This window comes from Panulirus ornatus, chromosome 30, assembly GCF_036320965.1.
Source record: "Panulirus ornatus isolate Po-2019 chromosome 30, ASM3632096v1, whole genome shotgun sequence".
NCBI classification, from domain to species: Eukaryota; Metazoa; Arthropoda; class Malacostraca; order Decapoda; family Palinuridae; genus Panulirus; species Panulirus ornatus.
In genome coordinates this window covers 14,309,506-14,334,053 of record NC_092253.1, presented here as the reverse complement: position 1 = coordinate 14,334,053, position 24,548 = coordinate 14,309,506, and the positions used below count along the sequence as shown (strand labels likewise).

At 43.5% G+C, this 24,548-nt stretch overlaps 1 protein-coding gene across 4 annotated transcripts in view; it reads right to left on the bottom strand.

The window, feature by feature from the left end:
• Positions 1-2,467: 2,467 nt before the first annotated feature.
• Positions 2,468-24,548, bottom strand: part of LOC139758421 (matrix metalloproteinase-2-like) — a 78,389-nt gene continuing 56,308 nt past the window's right edge. For 2 of the 4 annotated variants that reach the window (XM_071679809.1, XM_071679808.1), the window contains exons 7-13: positions 23,223-23,381; positions 20,122-20,271; positions 19,529-19,884; positions 7,841-7,988; positions 7,341-7,482; positions 5,987-6,108; positions 2,468-4,271 (exon numbers count right to left, since the gene is read on the bottom strand). In XM_071679809.1, the coding sequence (XP_071535910.1) occupies positions 4,126-4,271; positions 5,987-6,108; positions 7,341-7,482; positions 7,841-7,988; positions 19,529-19,884; positions 20,122-20,271; positions 23,223-23,381 (1,223 nt within the window). In that variant the 3' untranslated portion in view covers positions 2,468-4,125. Of the gene's footprint in view, positions 4,272-5,986; positions 6,109-7,340; positions 7,483-7,840; positions 7,989-19,528; positions 20,272-23,222; positions 23,382-24,548 lie in introns of all 4 variants that reach the window. The other 2 variants (XM_071679807.1, XM_071679806.1) reach the window with 1 other exon arrangement.

The following is a 24,548-nucleotide window of genomic DNA, read 5'->3' as shown; positions in this document are numbered from 1 at the left end:
CTTGCGTACAACCCTATCTAGCCCACGCCTCGCAACTATGTATCATTGTTGGGACCACTATTCCTTCAAACATCCCCGTTTTTGCTCTCCGAGATAACATTCTCTTCATCGCTTCTAGAACCTTCGCCCTCTCCCCCAACCTGTGACGCACGTCCGCTTCCATGATTCCATCCGCTGCTAAGTCCACTCCCAGATATCTATAACACTCCACTTCTTCCAGTTTTTCTCCATTCAAACTTACATACCAATTAACTTGCCCCTCAACCCTAATGTTTCTAATAACCTTGCTCTTATTCACATTTACTCTTAACTTTCTCCTTTCACACACTTTTCCAAACTCAGTCACCAGCCTCTGCAGTTTCTCACACGAATCAGCCACTAGAGCTTTATCATCAGCGAACAACAACTGATTCATTTCCCAGGCCCTCTCATCCACAACAGACTGCATACTTGCCCCTCTCTCCAAAACTCTTGCATTTACCTCCCTAGCAACCCCATCCATAAACAAATTAAACAACCATGGAGACATCACACACCCCTGCCGCAAACCAACATTCACTGGGAACCAATCACTTTCCACTCTTCCTACTCGTACACATGCCTTACATCCTTAGTGAAAACTTATCACTGCTTCTAACAACTTACCTCCCACACCATATATTCTTAATACCTTCCACAAAGCATCTCTATCAACCTTATCATATGCCTTCTCCAGATCCATAAATGCTACATACAAATCCATCTGTTTTTCTAAGTATTTCTCGCATACATTCTTTAAAGCAAACACCTGATCCACACATCCTCTACCACTTCTGAAACCACACTGCTCTTCCCCAATCTGATGCTTTGCACGTGCCTTTACCCTTTCAATCAATACCCTCCCATATAATTTCCCAGGAATGCGCGACAAACTTATACCTCTGTAGTTTGAACACTCACTTTCATCCCCTTTGCCTTTGTACAATGGCAATATGCATGCATAGTGCCATAGTCCACAACACAGTCACCCCCTTTCTTGATAAATGCCACTGCAATACTGTCCAAACCCGCCGCCTTGGTGTATTTCATCTTCGGCAAAGCTTTCACTATCTCTTCTCTCTTTGCCAAACCATTCTCCCTGTCTCTTCCGCTTCGCACACCACCGAAACACCCTATATCTGCCACTCTATCATCAAATACATTTAACAAACCTTCAAAATTCTCACTCCATCTCCTTCTCACTTCATCACTACCTGTTATTACCTCCCACTTGCCCCCTTCACCGATGTTCCCATTTGTTCTCTTGTCTTACACACGTCATTTACCTCCTTCAAAAACATCTTTTTATACTCCCTAAGATTTAATGATACTCTCTCGCCAACCCTCATTTTCCCCTTTTTCAACACTTGCACGTTTCTCTTGACCTCCTACCGCTTTCTTTTATACATCTCCCACTCATTTGCACCGCTTCCTTGCAGGTATCGTCCAAACGCTTCACTTTTCTATTTCACTAATAACCTTACTTCCTCATCCCACCACTCACTACCCTTTCTAATCTGCCCAGCTCCCACCTTTCTCATGCCACATACATCTTTTGCGCAAGCCATCACTGCTTCCCTAGATACATCCCATTCCTCAACCACTCCCCTCACGTCATTTGCTCTCACCTTTTGCCATTCTACACTCAATCTCTCTTGGTACTTACCCACACAAGTCTCCTTTCCAAGCTCACTTACTCTCACCACTCTCTTCTCCACAACATTCTCTCTTCTCCTCTAAAAACTTCTACAAATCTTCACCTTCGCCATCAAAAGATTGTGATCAAACATCTCTCCAGCTGCCCCTCTCAACATGTTAATATCCAAAAGTTTCTCTTTTACATGCCTATCAATTTACACGTAATCCGATAGTGCTCTTTGACTATCTTTCCTACTCACATACGCATACTTATGTATATCTCTCTTTTTAAACCAGTTATTCCCAATCACCGGTCTTTTTTCAGAACATAAATCCACAAGCTCTTTACTATTTCTATTTACAACACTGATCACCCTATGAACATCAATTATACCCTTAACTGCCACATTACTCACTTTGCATTTAAATCATCCATCACTATAACCCAGTCTCAGGCATGAAAGCTGCTAACACACTCACTCAGCTGATCCCAAAACACTTGCCTCTCATGATCTTTCTTCTCATGACCAGGTGCATAGGCACCAATAATCACCCATCTCTCTCCGTCCACTTTCAGTTTTACCTACATCAATCTAAAATTTACTTCCTTACACTCTATCACATACTCCCACCACTCCTGCTTCAGGAGTAGTGCTACTCCTTCCTTAGCTCCTATTCTCTCACCAACCCATAACGTTATTCCTAAAACTCTCCCGAACCACTCACCCCCATTACATATGGATGTAAATTCAACATTGTTCTTTATGATTATTCTATTACGAAACCCATTCCAGGTGATCAAAACACGACAACAGTATTAACATTTTAATTACAAAATCAAATAAGGTACAAAATATTTATATATACAGTTATTAAGTCATAGTTAACTGACGACCATGCTCGAGACCCTCCTGGACGCGAGTAATATACCTTGGTTAAATAATGGGATAATCAATATCAACACGCACATAGAACAAGATGGCCTCTAACACCCAAGTTTGCGTCAATTCAGTCAAAATACGAACTCCTCCTGGTCTTCTGGATGTGTCCCTGACTGGGTAGGGACAATAAAGACACCTGCATATCACTGTTCCTCTGGACATTATCACAGTAGATCCCAAGTTGTGCAAACCTTGATCCAATTCAGAAGGTAGGATCCAGCACAGGTGCCAGGTTAGATCTGGTCCCTGATCGTGCCAGGGGATCTTCAACCTCCTCATGTCCTCCCTCGCGGAGGCGATCGTGTCAGCTGACGTGGTACTACGATGATATGGTTCGTGTGTAGCACCAGACGACTTGATGATAAGGGGATATATGATTCGTCATCTGAAGTGTAGTAAGTGTGGCATCAAATTCCATGAAATGAGAACCTATTCCGTTACGTCCAGCCGAGCCAGGAGACACTGTGTGAGGAGAGAAGCTGATCGTGCCGTCTCACATCACCAACAGAACATTTCAAGAATATATTTCTTTCATGTTTGAAGACGAGCGAGGGCGAGACTACATGAGAGATAACGTGATATGCTGGAGTTTGACGCAGACGTACCAGATGACGAGGGATGAAATTGCTGGTTAGATTCAAAGCAAAGAAGAGAACAACAGTGTGGAGAGTCCTGGTGTGGTTCATCCTGACGATGAACTTAGAGGAAAAATGCAAGTGAGGAACGAATTCTTAAGAAAGTTTCCTTTGTTCCTGTGGCCGCTGAACGAATAAAAACAAATTCGATGATTGTAGATGTGAAGAAGAAGAAGAAGAAGAAGAAGAAGAAGAAGAAGAAGAAGAAGAAGAAGAAGAAGAAGAAGAAGAAGAAGAAGAAGAAGGAGTAAAAGAGGAAATGAAAGAGTGACAAAAGAAAACGACCACAACAAAGATGGCTGCAGCAAATCCTTCAAGTTTCAAGGAACCAGAATAAGACTCGACACAACTGAATGAAAACGCAAGACTGAGGTGTTACAAGACTGAGAGACTACAAGACTCAACAACACAGAGGTGTTACAAGACTGAGAGACTACAAGACTCAACAACACAGAGGTGTTACATGACTGAAAGACTACAAGACTCAACAACACAGAGGTGTTACAAGAGTGAGAGACTACAAGACTCAACAACACAGAGGTGTTACAAGACTGAGAACTACAAGACTCAACAACACAGAGGTGTTACATGACTGAAAGACTACAAGACTCAACAAAACAGTGGTGTTACAAGAGTGAGAGACTACAAGACTCAACAACACAGAGGTGTTACAAGACTGAGAGACTACAAGACTCAACAACACAGAGGTGTTACAAGAGTGAGAGACTACAAGGCCGTGGATGTGCAACAGAGCACCACAGGGAGAGCGAGAGATGCTGCGAGACTCAGGAAGTACGAGATGGGGTGACGACGCGACCCAGCCAGCAAGGAGCTGCTTCACTACGAGGTACCTAGGCCCGCACCGCTGCCAGGGGCCCACAGGAGGAGGGCCACTAGGGCACGGACGACTGCCTCCGCTGCTCCCCCCTGGGGCAGTTGACCCAGTAGTGCGGCGCCTCCCTCGGGTACCCTTCCACTGGCCGGATCTTGACGTTGTCGTACTGCCAGTACTGAGCACCTCGTAGGAAGTAGGATTTGCCTGGTGGAGGAGAGAGGCAGATGATGTATGAGTCCTCACTGGTGGAAATAATTATACCTCACTGGTGCTAAGATAGACTGAAAGATAGGGAAATATATATATATACATGTATGTACATACACGTCCACCCACGCAAATATACTTTTTCATACTATTCGCCATTTCCCGCATTAGCGAGGTAGCGTTGAGAACAGAGCACTGGGCCCTTGAGGGAATATCCTCACCTGGGCCCCTTCTCTGTTCCCTCTTTTGGAAAATTAAAAAAAAAAAAAGTGAGAGGGGAGGATTTCCAGCCCCCCGCTCCCTCCCCTTTTAGTCGCCTTCTACGACACGCAGGGAATACGTGGGAAGTATTCTTTCTCCCCTATCCCCTATCCCCAGGGATATATATATATACCAAACCATTTTCCCTAACCCTCTCACTTTGCACACCACCTCGACCAAAACACCCTATAACTGCCACTCTATCATCAAACACATTCATATATATATATATATATATATATATATATATATATATATATATATATATATATATATATATATATATATATATATATATATATATATATATATATATATATATATATATATATATATATATATATATATATATATATATATATATATATATATATATATATATATATATATATATATATATGTATATATATATATATATATATATATATATATATATATATATATATATATATATATATATATATATATATATATATATATATATATATCTTTTCTTTTTCTTTCAAACTATTCGCCATTTCCCGCGTTAGCGAGGTAGCGTTAAGAACAGAGGACCGGGCCTTTGAGGGAATATCCTCACGTGGCCCCCTTCTCTGTTCCTTCTTTTGGAAAATAAAAAAAAAAAAATATATATATATATATATATATATATATATATATATATATATATATATATATATATATATATATATATATATATATATATATATATATATGTTAGATTTATATCATATACATTCCTAGAAGAGTCACAAACAGCTGGACTGCAGCCAAACTGTAGTTACAAATCAACTCAAAATCTCGAATGAAGAGCCTTGGTAATGCCTTCAGTATAGTCTCCCCTGCCATACACTTCCTCAGGAGCTCCCTTCACATACTGACCCCTTAATAGTAACCCCAGATATAAAGACCTCCGATTACTACCCCACACATGAAGACCACCCCCTTATAAAGACCGACCCCTTAATACTAAACCCCAGATATAAAGACCTTCTATTACTACCCCCACATATGAAGACCACCCCTTATAAAGACCGACCCCTTAATACTAACCCCAGATATAAAGACCTTCTATTACTACCCCCACATATGAAGACCACCCCTTATAAAGACCGACCCCTTAATACTAACCCTAGATATAAAGACCTTCTATTACTACCCCCACATATGAAGACCACCCATTATAAAGACCGACCCCTTAATACTAACCCCAGATATAAAGACCTCCTATTACTACCCCCACACATGAAGACCACCCCTTATAAAGACCGACCCCTTAATGATAATCCCAGATATAACGACCTCCTATTACTACCCTACATATAAAGACCATCTCCCTTATAAAGACCACCCCCCCTTGTAAAGACCATCCTCCTAATAAAGACCACCCCCTTATAAAGACAGGTTTACAGACACGGTCCTCACAGAGGGGCGCGTGGGAGGCTACGTACCATCCTTCCAGGTGAAGGCAGCGTCCAGGTTGCCTGGTAGACCATTCCACTTGCTCATGTCCTTCGGGTAACCCTCGTCCATACGACCAGTCTGGTCGTTGTACCGGAAGTACCAGTCCCGGCTGCCGGGAGACGGGTCGTGGTTAACAAGTGGGAGGGAGGTGCGGCGGAGAGGTGGGGGTGGGAGGCGTTTAACGTGGGAGTGGAGAGGGTTGGTGGTTAACGAGAGGAAAGGGAAGTGTTTAATAAGGGAGAGGAGAGGGTTGGTGGTTAAGGAAACGGAAGGGAAGTGTTTAACGAGGAGGGAAGAGGGTGGTGGTTAACGAGAGGAAAGGGAAGTATTTGATGAGGGAGAGGAGAGGATTGGTGGTTAACGAGATGAAAGGGAAGTGTTTAACGAGGGAGGGGAGAGGGTGGTGGTTGAGGAGAGGAAGAGAAGAGCTGATCAGGGTGGAAGAAGAGGAGGTTAACGAAACGTAAAAGACGCTTAAGGCAGAGAAATAGAGCCCTCGAGGAGGCTTAGAACAATTAACGAAGATGTTAAAACGAGGGTTAGAGAAAGGCTTAACGAAGAATAGAGGGTGGGCGACAAGGGGAAGAGGAGCAAATGGTGAGGGGGAGAGAGAGGGTGATCATCGAGGATAGGGGCAGTGGTTAACGAGGGATTTAGTGGCAAACTAGTAGATATAAGAGAGAGAGAGAGAGAGAGAGAGAGAGAGAGAGAGAGAGAGAGAGAGAGAGAGAGAGAGAGAGAGAGAGAGAGAGAGAGAGAGAGAGAGAGAGAGAGGAAAGTGAAGCGACCGTGTGAGCAAATTGGCCCACTGCTCATGGAAGACATGCTGGAGACAAGAAGAGTTTACATCATAGACGACGTAAACCACACAGTCAGGTTCACATCAGAACATGACCTGCACAGTTCATACTTCTGTTGTTTTGGTTCAATCCTCGCTAATGATAATCAATGACCCTAAGAATGAGAAGATGGTAGACGGATAAACATTAGCAAATCCTACGTGCACGTCTATTTATTTAGGATTAACCTTGTGTTGGTCTCTCGCTGAGTGATCACGGAAATTCACAGCCACCTGGGTCTGCACAGGCCAGGAGGATCCAAGACCACAGGAGGTGGAGTCGAACACAGGCCTGATGGATCTACCCGGGGAACCCTAAATCCTAGTGGAAGGACCTAGTAACAACTTGAAGTCGTAAGACCCCCAACCCAACCAAGATAAGATTTCAGACCTCTGAAGGACCCATGAAGTATCTGAAGCATTCAGGAACATCCTGAAGGATCCAGAACGTTCCAACTGCCCCGGTACGTATCTGAAAGATTCAATGTATCCACAGGACCTACCTGAAGAAGTAGGTCTTCTTCGCGCGAGGCCAATAAAAGGCAGCGTCGATCTGTGTCTGTAGCTCTGGGAGGCCCAGGTCAGTCAGGGGCCTCGGGGAGTTCTCCACCAGGCGGTCACCGTTGTGCACGTAGTAGTACTTCCCTGCGGGGTCATCACGGGTCATGACAGGTCAACACAAGTACAGGAAAACTGACATATGCCATTGCTGGCCACTTGATACCTTAATGGTGTCATATATAACTATGATGGCCATTTGTGTCTGGTCAGTATCTATATGTACAGTACGATTTATGACTATACATCAGACACCAGAAGAACGAGACGTGGAAGACACAATATCAGTGGAAATATAGATCCAAATCTACTTCATGAATATCCTTCATGATGCCTCCTCCTACTTCTCCCTCACCATCTTATTTATAGGCTTTCCCTGCCCTCCCATTTTCTTTTGCTCCTTCCCATTCCCATCTTCTCTCCCTCCTTCCACACATCCTCTTACCTATGAAGAAGACGATGTTGCTGTCGGTGATCCTCTCATAGACAGCGTCCACCTTCTTGAGGAAGGAAGGCAGCGCCGGGAAGAGGGTGACGATGAGGCCTGGGTAGCCGGCTCTGAGGTGACCTCGATCACTGAACCGCCACAGATACTGCAGGAGGAAAGCAAGGTCAAGACGGCACACGAACACGTCTACTGCAGGAGGAAAGCAAGGTCAAGACGGCAAAAGAACACGTCTATTGCAGGAGGAAAGCAAGGTCAAGACGGCAAAAGAACACGTCAACTGCAGGAGGAAAGCAAGGTCAAGACGGCACACGAACACGTCTACTGCAGGAGGAAAGCAAAGTCAAGACGGCACACGAACACGTCTACTGCAGGAGGAAAGCAAAGTCAAGACGGCACACGAACACGTCTACTGCAGGAGGAAAGCAAGGTCAAGACGGCACATGAACACGTCTACTGCAGGAGGAAAGCAAGGTCAAGACGGCACACGAACACGTCTACTGCAGGAGGATAGCAAGGTCAAGACGGCACACGAACACGTCTACTGCAGGAGGAAAGCAAAGTCAAGACGGCACACGAACACGTCTACTGCAGGAGGAAAGCAAGGTCAAGACGGCACACGAACACGTCTACTGCAGGAGGAAAGCAAGGTCAAGACGGCACATGAACACGTCTAGCGGACATGAGGGAACCCTAACAGTGATACAGTGAAGCTCAAAATCTCAGGAATATCTCCTAGATGAGAAATTTGGCTAAAACGCTGACATTATCAAGATTAACAGGAACAAAGTCAGGCAGGAAACTGGAGGCGCCGCGCAGAAAGTGAGGAAAGTCTGAGACTGGTACAGACAAGCCGGAGGCCACAAGTGTGATCTAAGAATGCCGAGGGACGTGGGTGGGCCATAGCACTGACATAATCAAGATTTATAGCAAGATAGGAAAGTCAGGCAGAGCAGAAGAGACGCTTCAAGCCGCCTCAGAGGCTACAAAAACAATGGATACTCTTGGAAGAAAACGGAGATATCCAGACACTCGCCCGCGTCTGGCATGAAGGATAAACGTTCAGGCAGAAATGTTGAATTAGCAAGAGTTACAGGAGGAGAGACGAGCCAAACAGAGGGATGAATTGCCGAGGACGATGAGACGAAAGGTACAGGGGAACGTAAGATGGGATGAAATTGAAGTATCATAAGAGAGATACAGGCGGGTCGCTGGCAGTCTAACCGCCATCGTAGATGACGCGAGCGTGTGACTGGATACACAGGTCCGCGCCAGGTGTAAATATCACACCAAGACTGGACACTCAAATGTAGGAGGTGAACACATGAAGCTTTAGGACGAGGAAAATGAAGTAAAGAAATAGTATAGAGGAAGGATCGATGAACTAGAATCACAAATCAAAAAATATGTATGTAATTAAAAAACAAGGAAAAAATGCCATAAGCCCAAGAGCCATAGGGCAAAAAAAATTGAGAGAGAGAGAGAGAGAGAGAGAGAGAGAGAGAGAGAGAGAGAGAGAGAGAGAGAGAGAGAGAGAGAGACCATATAGGCTGTCTAGAGTCAAAAGAATAATCTTTACTTATTTTTGGCACGTAAAATCACAAGAGCTTTACTTTCATCATGTGTTGATTGTATCATATAAGAAATGGAACAGATTATTGAGATGAGGGATTGTGTCGATAACCACGTTGAAAATCGCTTATCAAGTGGTGGTCCTCTAAGTGGTATGTTTACCATCTTATCTCGGACGATGGTTCCCATAAGTTTCCCACCTACATAGAGATAATTTCAAGGACCTATAACCATTTTGGAATATCGGTGTTACACTAACAAACTTCCATTCATCTGGAACTATTGCGTTAATCATGACTTATTGTTAAGGTCAGACAAGGAATAACGCTCACATTCTTCACCTCTTTCGTTGTCCTCGGACACATCTCGCCACCGCCTGCCATTTCATTTAACTTCGTTTATTAATGATAGTAAATCTTTTATCTCAGTTTCTTGCTGGCGTTATTACATCTTATTGGTGAAACTGGATTCGGAACATGGGTCATGTCTTCAACCGTAAATGCAGAAACAAGTAAGCCATATAAGAAATTCGCTATGGCTTCATTGTTTTGAATCATGTCTCCTTTTTCTGTAATTAACGGACCACTTCACTAGGTAAGGACCTCAAGTCTTGCTTCGAACAGAACTGTAAAACTCCTTAAGATTTCTCTTCCTGTTTTCAGCAATATACGCCTCATATTGACGCATAAACTTTCTTGCTTTACGCAAATGTATATAACTTAATCATGTTGATTGTTGGTCTTTCTGAGTTACTTGCGAGCTACTTTCTCAGACAACAGCCTCTACCGTACTACACCGTTCCACCATCTCGGCTTCGTTTTTTTAAACAGACCGTCTACTACGCATTGGCACGTATTTTCCTCTACTGCTTTGAAAATTTTACTGGAGCTTTTTCCAGACTACGTTCATGTCGTTTTCATTGACCATATCATCCCAGGTTTACTTGACCAATACTACATGTAGAGCTGAGAGTAACCTCAAAAGTATCTTGTCGGTGGTCACTTGCACCAAACTTTTCTCGAACTTAAAAATAACAAGAAGATCCTCATGTGCGGCAAGAACTATAAAAAATACACACACAAATATTTATATATATATAGCATATGAAAGATTCGAACCCCGCACCATATGCGTAATACTGGACATGCTAACCACTCGGCTATGCTTGTCCATATTAAACGAAATGACTATTCGATTACTAGTAATCGGTCATGTCTCACTCGGCTTACATTATAAGTAGTCAGTAATTCTACAGAACTTATTGTCACACGTGGAGGTATATGAACACAAATATAGTACATATGAACGCGCACCTTTCATTAAAGACACATAATGCACTCCAACAGCAAAGATTCGAACCCCGCACCATTTACGTGACGCTGGGTACGCAAATATAGCTGAGTGGTTCAGTTTATCTACATATTTAAAGGAAAAAGTTTGTTGAGTTCTCTAGAATAATGGATCTACTTACATAATTTAACGTTTGACTATACTATCTCCCAGGGTATGCCAAGAAATTATATAGTCTTGCATGAGACCGTATCCAACGGAAATCAACCCTCGGGAAATTTATATTTCCATCTTAGTGCTAAATATGAATGTCAGAACGCAACACTGCCAGGAAAACATATGGTAGAAATAGATAAAATGTTTTCTGTATGTGACGATGCACTTTGTTCTAGTGACGCCCAGAATGGCCCCTGGGGGGGTCGCCATAAGTGCATTTGTTTACGTTACTGGCTGCATGTGTTTCGACAGCGTCCCGCCAGAGGGTCAGCTGGTGGCAAGATGCCACAGTTATGGCGGGAATAACACAGATGGACGCCACGATAAACTAAGTTACTGCGACACGAAATATTTCGCGATAGTTACGGTCGAGCCTTCCACTATGTTGTGAGCACTATGACGATAGGCTTCGTACAGTCGTCCTCCTGTATATTCTGTATCAAATCCCACCTGTAGTTGCTATCCCACCTGTACTTGCTACATGATTGCAGAGGATTGGCAAGATTATATGATATACTAATATTCGTGTTGTTAGTTACTTTACATCCTTCATTAATAATATAAGTGAGAAGTTGAGGAACCTGAGAGAAGTTGAGCGTCAGTTAATCACAGTTTTTGAATCAAAGTTGTTGGATTTAACAGCCAGCAACAGATAACGGTCACTAACTCAGCCAAGTTACGCGTACAATATTTCTTTTTTGCACTCAAATTCTGTTCTTTTTTTCCAGTCACTGTTAACTTACAGTCGAACTCCGAAGTTGGACCTGACGAAAGCGGTGTTCATCAAGAGCCACGTAAAAAGGTCATTATCAAGATGATAATTTACTCTCCCTGTGTCAACTTAATAATCGACTTGCTGACTTGATGTCTCATATGTATATATATATATATATATATATTTTTTTTTATTTTTTTTTTTATACCTCGTCGCTGTCTCCCGCGTTTGCGAGGTAGCGCAAGGAAACAGACGAAAGAAATGGCCCAACCCCCCCCATACACATGTACATACATACGTCCACACACGCAAATATACATACCTACACAGCTTTCCATGGTTTACCCCGGACGCTTCACATGCCTTGATTCAATCCACTGACAGCACGTCAACCCCTGTATACCACATCGCTCCAATTCACTCTATTCCTTGCCCTCCTTTCACCCTCCTGCATGTTCAGGCCCCGATCACACAAAATCCTTTTCACTCCATCTTTCCACCTCCAATTTGGTCTCCCTCTTCTCCTCGTTCCCTCCACCTCCGACACATATATCCTCTTGGTCAATCTTTCCTCACTCATTCTCTCCATGTGCCCAAACCACTTCAAAACACCCTCTTCTGCTCTCTCAACCACGCTCTTTTTATTTCCACACATCTCTCTTACCCTTACGTTACTTACTCAATCAAACCACCTCACACCACACATTGTCCTCAAACATCTCATTTCCAGCACATCCATCCTCCTGCGCACAACTCTATCCATAGCCCACGCCTCGCAACCATACAACATTGTTGGAACCACTATTCCTTCAAACATACCCATTTTTGCTTTCCGGGATAATGTTCTCGACTTCCACACATTTTTCAAGGCTCCCAAAATTTTTGCCCCCTCCCCCACCCTATATATATATATATATATATATATATATATATATATATATATATATATATATATATATATATATATATATATATATATATATATATATATATATATATGAAAAAAGTGCAAATGAAAGCGCACTTTCATAGAACATACAAACCTCCAACAGCCAGGATCGAACCCGGGGCCCCTGTGCAACAGGCGGGAGCGCTATCTGCTTGCTGTGTGAGCCTGATGGGAAATGACCGGTGTAGACCCCGCTGCTCACCAACGTGAGAAGAAGGGTATTCGAGTACATGGTATTCGAATAGTCATTTCCCTATTGGGGGCGATCATAGCCTAGCGGCAGCGCTCCTGCCCACCACGCAGGGGCCCCGGGTTCGAACCTGGCTGTTGGAGGTTTGTATGTTCTATGAAAGTGCGCGTTCATATGATATATATATATATATATATATATATATATATATATATATATATATATAATATATATATATGTCATCCCTGGGGACAGGGGAGAAAGAATACTTCCCACGTATTCCCTGCGTGTCGTAGTGGGCGACTAAAAGGGTAGGGAGCGGGTGGCTGGAAATCCTCCCCTCTCATTTTTTCAATTTCCCAAGAGGGTAACAGAGAAGGGGGCCAAGTGAGGATATTTCCTCAAAGGCTCAGTCGTTTGTTGTTAGCGCTACCTCGCTGATGCGGGAAATGGCAAATAGTATATATATATATATATATATATATATATATATATATATATATATATATATATATATATATATATATATATATATATATATATCAAAATACATGGAGGGGAGGGTTTCTGGCCCCCCGCTCCCGTCCCCTTTGGTCGCCTTCTACGACACGTGAGGAATGCGTGGCAAAAATTCTTTCTCCCCTATCCCCAGGGATTTTGACTTTCTAAAAGGGGAAACAGAAGGAGTCACGCGGGGAGTGCTCATCCTCCTCGAAGGCTCAGATTGGGGTGTCTAAATCTGTGTGGATGTAACCAAGATGTGAAAAAAGGAGAGATAGGTGGTATGTTTGAGGAAAGAAACCTCGATGTTTTGGCTCTGAGTGAAACGAAGCTCAAGGGTAAAGGGGAAGAGTAGTTTGGGAATGTCTTGGGAGTAAAGTCAGAGGACAAGAGCAAGGGAAAGAGTAGCACTACTCCTGAAACAGGAGTTGTGGGAATATGTGATAGAGTGTAAGAAAGTAAATTCTAGATTGATATGGGTAAAACTGAAAGTGGATGGAGAGAGATGGGTGATTATTGGTGCATATGCACCTGGGCATGAGAAGAAAAATCATGAGAGGCAAGTGTTTTGGGAGCAGCTGAATGAGTGTGTTAGTGGTTATGATGCACAAGACCGGGTTATAGAGATGGGTGATTTGAATGCAAAGGTGAGTAATGTGGCAGTTGAGGGAATAATTGGTATACACGGGGTGTTCAGTATTGTAAATGGAAATGGTGAAGAGCTTGTGGATTTGTGTGCTGAGAAAGAACTGATGATTGGGAATACCTGGTTTAAAAAGAGAGATATACATTAGTATACGTATGTAAGTAGGAGAGATAGCCAGAGAGCGTTATTGAATTATGTGTTAATTGATAGGCGCGCGAAAGAGAGACTTTTAGATGTTAATGTGCTGAGAGGTGCAGCTGGAGGGATGTCTGATCATTATCTTGTGGAGGCGAAGGTGAAGATTTGTGGGGGTTTTCAGAAAAGAAGAGGGAATGTTGGGGTGAAGAGAGAGGTGAGAGTAAGTGAGCTTGGGAAGGAAACTTGTGTGAGGAAGTACCAGGAGAGACTGAGTACAAAATGGAAAAAGGTGAGAGCAAAGGAGGTAAGGGGAGTGGGGAGGAATGGGATGTATTTAGGGAAGCAGTGATGGCTTGCACAAAAGATGCTTGTGGCATGAGAAGCGTGGGAGGTGGGCAAATTAGAAAGGGTAGCGAGTGGTGGGATGAAGAAGTAAGATTATTAGTGAAAGAGAAGAGAGAGGCATTGCGACGATTTTTGCAGGGAAATAATGCAAATGAGTGGGAGATGTATAAAAGAAAGAGGCAGGAGGTCAAGAGAAAGGTGCAAGAGGTGAAAAAGAGGGCAAATAAGAGTTGGGGTGAGAGAGTATCATTGAATTTTAGGGAGAATAAAAAGATGTTTTGGAAGGAGGTAAATAAAGTGCGTAAGACAAGGGAGCAAATGGGAACTTCAAAGAAGGGGGCTAATGGGGAGGTGATAACAAGTAGTGGTGATGTGAGAAAGAGATGGAGTGAGTATTTTGAAGGTTTGTTGAATGTGTTTGATGATTGAGTAGCAGATATAGGGTGTTTTGGTCGAGGTGGTGCGCAAAGTGAGAGGGTTAGGGAAAATGATTTAGTAAACAGAGAAGAGGTAGTAAAAGCTTTGCGGAAGATGAAAGCCGGCAAGGCAGCAGGTTTGGATGGTATTGCAGTGGAATTTATTAAAAAAGCGGGTGACTGTATTGTTGACTGGTTGGTAAGGTTATTGAATGTATGTATGATTCATGGTGAGGTGCCTGAAGATTGGCGGAATGCTTGCATAGTGCCATTGTACAAAGGCAAAGGGGATAAGAGTGAGTGCTCAAATTACAGAGGTATAAGTTTGTTGAGTATTCCTGGTAAATTATATGGGAGTGTATTGATTGAGAGGGTGAAGACATGTACAGAGCATCAGATTGGGGAAGAGCAGTGTGGTTTAAGAAGTGGTAGAGGATGTGTGGATCAGGTATTTGCTTTGAAGAATGTATGTGAGAAATACTTAGAAAAGAAAATGGATTTGTAAGTAGCATTTATGGATCTGGAGAAGGCATAGGATAGAGTTGATAGAGATGCTCTGTGGAAAGTATTAAGAATACATGGTGTGGGAGGCAAGTTGTTAGAAGCAGTGAAAAGTTTTTATCGAGGATGTAGGGCATGTGTACGTGTAGGAAGAGAGGAAAGTGATTGGCTCTCAGTGAATGTAGGTTTGCGGCAGGGGTGTATGATGTCTCCATGGTTGTTTAATTTGTTTATGGATGGGGTTGTTAGGGAGGTGAATGCAAGAGTTTTGGAAAGAGGGGCAAGTATGCAGTCTGTTGTGGATGAGAGAGCTTGGGAAGTGAGTCAGTTGTTGTTTAATGATGATACAGCGCTGGTGGCTGATTCATGTGAGAAACTGCAGAAGCTGGAGACTGAGTTTGGTAAAGTGTGTGAAAGAAGAAAGTTAAGAGAAAACGTAAACAAGAGCAAGGTTATTAGGTACAGTAGGGTTGAGGGTCAAGTCAATTGGGAGATAAGTTTGAATGCAGAAAAACTGGAGGAAGTAAAGTGTTTTAGATATGTGGGAGTGGATCTGGCAGTGGAAGGAACCATGGAAGCGGAGGTGAATCATAGTGTGGAGGAGGTGGCGAAAATTCTGGGAGCCTTAAAGAATGTTTGGAAGTCGAGAACTTTATCTCGGAAAGCAAAAATGGGTATGTTTGAAGGAATAGTGGTTCCAACAATGTTGTATGGTTGCGAGGCGTGGGCTATGGATAGAGTTGTGCGCAGGAGGGTGGATGTGCTGGAAATGAGATGTTTGAGGAAAATATGTGGTGTGAGGTGGTTTGATCGAGTATGTAATGTAAGGGTGAGAGAGATGTGTGGAAATAAAAAGAGCGTGGTTGAGAGAGCAGAAGAGGGTGTTTTGAAATGGTTTGGTCACATGGAGAGAATGAGTGAGGAAAGATTGACCAAGAGGATATATGTGTCAGGGGTGGAGGGAACGAGCAGAAGTGGGAGACCAGATTGGAGGTGGAAAGATGGAGTGAAAAAGATTTTGAGTGATCGGGGCCTGAACATGCAGGAGGGTGAAAGGCGTGCAAGGAATAGAGTGAATTGGACGATGTGGTATATCGGGGTCGACGTGCTGTCAATGGAGTGAACAGGGCATGTGAAGCGTCTGGGGTAAACCATGGAAAGTTCTGTGGGGCCTGGATGTGGAAAGGGGGCTGTGGTTTCGGTGCATTATTACATGACAGCTAGAGACTGAGTGTGAACGAATGGGGCCTTTGTTGCCTTTTCCTAGCGCTACCCCGCACACATGAGGGGGGAGGGGGTTGTTATTCCATGTGTGGCGAGGTGACGATGGGAATAAATAAAGGCAGACAGTATGAATTATGTACATGTGTATATATATATATATATATGTATATGTCTGTGTGTGTATATATATGTGTACATTGAGATGTATAGGTATGTATATTTGGGTGTGTGGACGTGTATGTATATATATATGTGTATGTGGGTGGGTTGGGCCATTTCTTTCGTCTGTTTCCTTGCGCTACCTCGCTAACGCGGGAGACAGCGACAAAGCAAAATAAAATAAATAAATAAATATATATATATATATATATATATATATATATATATATATATATATATATATATATATATATATATATATATCCGTCATTTCCCGCGTATGCGAGGTAGCGTTAAGACCAGAGGACTGAGCCTTTGAGGGGAATGTATATATTCATATCGCTTTGGATCTGACATTTGCTGACGTACGTTGTGCCTCAGTGGTCATTACTCACCCCCCCCCCCCCCCGGTCCTCGGCCGCGGGATGCATCGGGTTAACCTTGCGTCATTCATGGGCCGACACCGCTCGGGAACCTTACCATGAGGCGCTCTACATGACAGGGTGTGACTGTCTGAGTGACAATATCTCATCAATTACTCTGTGATGAACGACGGAGTCTGTGGGCCATGATGAGCTACGAGGGAGACTGTGGGCCATGATGATCTACGAGGGAGACTGTGGGCCATGATGAGCTACGACCCTTACGTTCGTTAGTTCTCTGCGATCATATCGTTAAGTCAGCCAACGTCACAATTCAAGAGACTGTTTTTCACCCCCTCACTCCAGACAAGGTCTCCCCGACCCCCTTCCTGCTCGCACTGGCTCTCCTCCCGACCCCTATATAACGTTACAATCTTCAGTTCACTTGAGATGAGACAATACGAAGCCAAGGTTACGTTTTGGTTCAATCTGGTTATCGTAAGTTGGCATCGTAGGGGAAGTGCACGTACTGGATGGCTTCAAATCAATTCCCCTTGAAAGTTTTTTTCTTTTATTACTTGTTCGTCGTTTCCCGCGTTAGCAAAGAAGCGCCAAGAACAGAGGAATGGCCTCATTTGATCATATCCACACATGTGTAATACAACGAAACTAGAGCCCTTGTTACACAGCCAAGCCCTATAGACATTTCAGTATCTTCCCCTGACCAAAGAATGTATGACCTGATTCAGCCCATCGAAACCACGTTGTCCCCTGTATACCACATTGCTCTGTACCTTACACGACTCTCACCCTCCTTATCAGTCTCCCCTCAACCCTTGCTGTTTCATTTCTTCCGTGTATATTCTATCAACCAATCTCTCTTTACTCATCTTCTCCATATGACCAAACCATTTCAGCACATCCTGATCCGTTCTCTCATTTATAGACCCCTGACGATCATACATTTCTCTTAGCGTCATTTCATACATGATCAACCCTACTCACCATGCAAACTGTCCTCAGTCATTTCATTTCCAATCCTTCCATCTTTTGCCATTCTTTCACATTTGGGCTCAAACCTCCCCATACTAAGTCTTCGGGATCAAACATACCCGATTTTGCCCTCACAAACAGTGACCTCCCCTACCATACACTCCTCACTGCGTCCATGGCCTTTTCCCCCTTACCCACCCTATGATTCGCTTCAGTTTCCATGGTTCCATCCGCTGCCATGTCCACTCCTAAGTATGTAAAACACTCCACTTCCTTCAGGCTCTCCCTAGTCAAACTCACACACAAACCAACTCTTCTCTTTTCTCATTACCTTAATTCTATTCAAATTAACTCTCAGTTTCCTCCTTTTACACAGCCTTCCAATCTTGGACACCAGCTTCTGCAACGTCTCCTTCGAATCCACTACCAAAGCCGCGTCATCTGCGAACAGCAACTGGTATCCCAGACACCCCTAGCCCGGCCTACCAGTCCCGTAAACCAGCCCCCACTGTCCATACCCCCTCGCATTTACCTCCCTCACAACCCTACCTGTACACAGAGTAAACAGCCATGGTGACATCACACATCGTTGATGCAGACCCACCTTCTCCTGAAAACCCTTCTTGCTCTCCAGATAAAAACTCACTTCATCTCGTTGCTTCCCTCCCACTCCACGTATTCGCAACACTATCCTTAAAGCATCGCTGTCACGAGTGTCACATGTTTTCTTCCGATCCATAAGTGCCACACGGACATCCCTCTCATTCCCTGTGTAGTTCTCACACAACATCAGAGCAAATGCCAGGTGCCACTCCTGAAACCATATTGTTCCGATGCTCCGTACATGCCAACACCTCCTCAGTGATCACTCTCTCACACGACCTTCCAGGAGTACTCCCACTAGCATTATACATGTGTAATTTGAGCATTTACTTTTACCCCCCCACTTACCTCCACATAATGGCACTCTAAAGGTATTTTGCCAGTCCCAAAACATCAAACCTTGAGCCATTCATACAGTGAAAATCTTGACTAGTATATAAACATGTGTTACCCTTTTTAGAAATTCAATTGCAAACAAGTTCGCTCCAGCCACTAAGCCTGTCAAGCCATTTTACAGAAAGGATATCAAATGGTGATGGCGAGAAAGTCAAGGAGTAGCATAATTCACGGTTTTAGTATAGCCAATGTCGTGTTCGAGAGAAATGTTTACCTTGTATGAGACATGACCTATCATAGCTTTTAAGATACGGATCAATTTATCTGGGGCGATAAGAGATCTAAATTTTGAGAACAATTATCAATATTTTCTCTTCTTTCTAACGCCTATTAGTGTTTGTGATATGATATAAAGAGGTTTTCAGAGTCATGTTACTAGAGTGTGACATGGTATGGTCATGAGAGTGAGTAACGTGTCGTGTGTCGTACATCACTGTGTCCTGCGTCACTGTGGCGTGACCCACCCACCCACCTCGCCCTTGAAGATGAAGAGCTCCTGCCTCAGGACTGCCATAGCGTCGTAGCCGCCGTGGCAGAGGTCTGGCACCGGAGGGGGAGGCTTGGGGGTCGCTTCCTCCTCCCGCACCCGTTCCTCCTCCTCTGCTTCCCATCTTCTTCGCTCCTCCTCCTCCCGACGCCTTGTCTCCTCCTCCCTCCTCCTAATCTCCTCCTCCCAGCGCCTCCTCTCCTCTTCCTCCTCCTGCTTCCTCCTGCGCTCCTCTTCTCGTCGCTTCTCAATCTCCTCCCGGCGTCGCCTGTCTTTCTCGTAGAAGTCGTCCTCGTCGCCTCTTCCTCCTCCTCCGCCGCCCCTGTGGACACCGTCTCCCTCTGGTGGAAGATCGGGTAAAGAAGGCAAGTCATCCACCCAGCCACCAGCCACCCGCCTCTTGTGTTCGTCCACCGTCTCATAGTCACCATGATAACGCACATGATCACGGTCTTTGGGATCATCGCTAAGTACATCATCATCATCATCATCATCATCATCATCATCATCAACATCATCATCATTATCATCATCATCATCATCATCATCAGGAGGATCATTACCACTAGTTCTCTTACCCCCCGCGTTGTCATCATTGTAGTCATCATCATCATCATCATCATCATCATCACTTGCAGCGTCGGACTGATGGTCGGTATCAGGGTAGGCTGGGGTCGTTGTAGTCGTCGTATTGAAGAATTCGTCGTCCCCTTCCAGTTTGCGTTTGACTGTGGAGGAGGAGAGAGAGAGAGAGAGACCTCTCAGTGATTGCTGGTGAGACACGAGACACAGGCTGACCATGGGCCTTCGGTGACATATCAGAGAGATATAATACTTTATTAATACCATTGATGGAGATAGAGAGATTCTTCTTCACTCTTATAAATAAAGGATTTACTTAATAACTTGAGAGACAGGGATATTACGCTTCTATTATGGAAATTCACTTTAATAGCCAGAAACTTCTTTGTTAAGCAGAACTAGTTCTGTTTTTTAACGTGATTCAAAATAAGACGTTCTTTTCGAGAAACAGAGAAACACAGAGAGATAGAGAGAAGGTAAAGCAAGCAATATTAACAAAGTACCAATCTTAAGTGCCACGAAAGAAATCGCCATTCGTCTTTACTCTATGTGGAATGGAAACTATATTTTCTTTTTTTATGATTGAGAAGCGAGAACAGTCCAGTTCTTCCCACGAAAGATCGGGAGAAATTATATTTTTTCTTTTAAACCGACGTCAAGAAAGACAGCGCGAACAGGAAGACTGTCATATGCAGGTAAACAAGCGAGCCAAACAGTCGTCAGGATAAACAGTCGCCAGTATCGGGTCAGGAGAGACCACCTCCGCCATGCGCTCCATGTTTGTCTTCGCCAGACAAGTACTGCTCAGAGTGGAGGCCAAACACAGTCCAGCTCCTCCTCAGCCTAGGTCCTCCTTGGATGAGGTCCTCCTCAGGCACTCACGAAATTCTTGAGTCTCCTTTGTCTTTTGGAGTCCAATTTAGTTGACCCTGCTTCCCAGGGTGGGTAAATAGAAAACGTGGAGTGTGTTAAAATCACTTTATACATTTGACAGAGGAAATAGTGACACATGGTAACTCCCGCGCGCGGTGATTTACGACTGATGAAAATAAGAGCAAAAAATGATTATCATAAGAAGAGACAAAAGTAATTACCAAATACAAAAGAATTATCTTAAGTCGGTTTATGACACATAACAATGTTGCCACCACAACACTAAATTGATGATCAGAATTCCCTCGAAATATTTGCTAACCAAAATTCTGTGCCATAGAGTTGTTCGTCAGACACGTCTTTTGATTCATTTATCACCACAAATATAAATTTTGTAAATATGATTGATCATCAACGTTGAAAAGAAATGATTAGCTGATGAATATGTGTTATTCCCGATTGCCAAATCTATATTTGTTGTTGGACAGGGACTGGAGATGACCGTATCCCATTACATGGTTGATGTGGCTCACTGTTGGCCGGGAGGACATGGTTGATGTGGCTGTTCTTGCGAGTGGAGAACGTTACTTTGAATTTTGGTTTGATGCGTTATCAATATCATTATCATTATCAACAATTAGTACTTGTAATAGTACTAGTAATATTATTATTATTACTATTATTATTATTATCATTATTATTATTATTATTATTATTATTATTATTATTATTATTATTATTATTATTATTATTATTATCATTATTATCATTATCATTATTATTATTTTATTACTGGGGGGAGAAAATGTGTGGATGGAACAGAGAGGAGGAGTGAGGAGAGGTGGCGCTGCGCTCCGGTGGATGACGGGCGCTGGGCGATGTTCTGGCTCTCGTGTGAACGTAAGATGAGGAGAATGGCAGAAGAATGGCTAGGGAATGTTCATGGGCAACTGATGAACTTTGATAAATATGTGGGTTTGGACATGAACGTAGAGTACGAATGGTGGGTTACCATTAGTACTGAGGCACTTGGTAGTGATAGGAGTGAAGAAGAGAGGAGTGACCCCCTCTGAGACGGGGCTGAGTGAGCGCGTCAGCCAGACTTGGTACAAGTGGTCAAGTCTTGTTACTGTTGGATCTGAATACAAGTGTGGGTGATGTGGCAGGGAAGGTGGTGCGAGCAAGGGAGAGAGTAGAAGAAAAAAATCGGGAACTTTTGTCTCAACATTATGGAAGGTAAAAGGCGTTCATATGACAACATGAATTGGATCATTGCGACATATGGGGGGGGGGGGGGGGGCAACTGTGCTTTCAGTGTACGCAACCAAACTATAGGAAGCAAAGATAAACCATGGGGTAGTTAGGGGGTCTTGGCTCAGGACTGTGAGCCATGGTTTTGGTTTGAGTACATTACACATCACAGATAGAGATGTGGATGTGAGGTAATGATGCTGTTAGTGATTTCTTCTCCATAATATATATATATTTTTTTTTCAAACTATTCGCCATTTCCCGCGTTAGCGAGGTAGCGTTAAGAACAGAGGACTGGGCCTTTGAGGGAATATCCTCACCTGGCCCCCTTCTCTGTTCCTTCTTTTGGAAAATTAAAAAAAAAATAATGAGAGGGGAGGATTTCCAGCCCCCCGCTCCCTCCCCTTTTAGTCGCCTTCTACAACAAGCAGGGAATACGTGGGAAGTATTCTTTCTCCCCTATCCCCAGGGATAATATATATATATATATATATATATATATATATATATATATATATATATATATATATATATATATATATATATATATATATATATATATAGTTATGATAATGATAGTAACAGAATAAGGAGCTGAGGAAGAAATTAATCTCTAGATGTACGTCGTATGTTCCAGACGATACCTCGCTAGAGTGGGAAATGGCGAACACGTGTTAAAGTAGTATTAATGATATTATCATCATCATTACTACTATCATCATATCACTGTTATCATCATTATCATCTTATATTTGTATTATTATCATCATTATCATTATTATTATCATTATTATTATTATTGTTACTATTATCATTATTATCATTATTATCATTATTATTATCATATTATTATCATTATTATTATTATTATTATTATTAATATTATCATTGTTATTATCATTATCATCATCATCACTATCATTATCATCATTATCATTAATATCTCTAAAACTATGACGAGTGAGCAACTTACTGTACAGCTCCCACATGGCCATTACGTCGTCGTAGTCGAGGGCAAAGGTGGGAGTGTAGCCCTTGTAGTATGGGAACATGATAGAGCCGGAGACGGGAGAGTGTGCTAACCCCAGCGAGTGGCCAATCTCGTGCACGGCCACTGTGAAGAAGTCCAGACCTGTGGGCGGCAGGGGCGTCAGTGCACGAGAGAGAGAGAGAGAGAGAGAGAGAGAGAGAGAGAGAGAGAGAGAGAGAGAGAGAGAGAGAGAGAGAGAGAGATGGGAGTGAGGGAGAGGAGAGAGTGAAAAATTAAATCAGAAGGAATAAGATCCAGTGAGACACAGACACAGATACATATGACCCCCGGATGTGTGCATATGACCCCCGGATGTGTACATATGACCCCGGACGTGTACATGTGACCCCCGGATGTGTACATATGACCCCGGATGTGTACATATGACCCACGGGTGTGTACATGTGACCCCCGGATGTGTACATATGACCCCGGATGTGTACATATGACCCCGGATGTGTACATATGATCCGGATGTGTACATATGACCCCGGATGTGTACATGTGACCCCCGGATGTGTACATATGACCCCGGATGTGTACATATGACCCCGGACGTGTACATGTGACCCCCGGATGTGTACATATGACCCCGGATGTGTACATATGACCCCGGATGTGTACATATGACCCCGGATGTGTACATATGACCCCCGGATGTGTACATATGACCCCGGATGTGTACATATGACCCCGGATGTGTACATGTGACCCCCGGATGTGTACATATGACCCCGGATGTGTACATATGACCCACGGATGTGTACATGTGACCCCGGATGTGTACATATGACCCCGGACGTGTACATATGACCCCCGGATGTGTATAAATGATCCACGGATGTGTACATATGACCCCCGGATGTGTATATATGACCCCGGATGTGTACATATGACCCACGGATGTGTACATGTGACCCCCGGATGTGTACATATGACCCCGGATGTGTACATGTGGCCCCCGGATGTGTACATATGACCCACGGATGTGTACATGTGACCCCGGATGTGTACATATGACCCCCGGATGTGTACATATGACCCGGATGTGTGCATATGACCCCGGATGTGTACATATGACCCACGGATGTGTACATGTGACCCCGGATGTGTACATATGACCCTGGAAGTGTACATATGACCCCGGATGTGTACAAATGACCCACGGATGTGTACATGTGACCCCGGATGTGTACATATGACCCCGGACGTGTATATATGACCTCCGGATGTGTACAAATGATCCACGGATGTGTACATATGATCCCG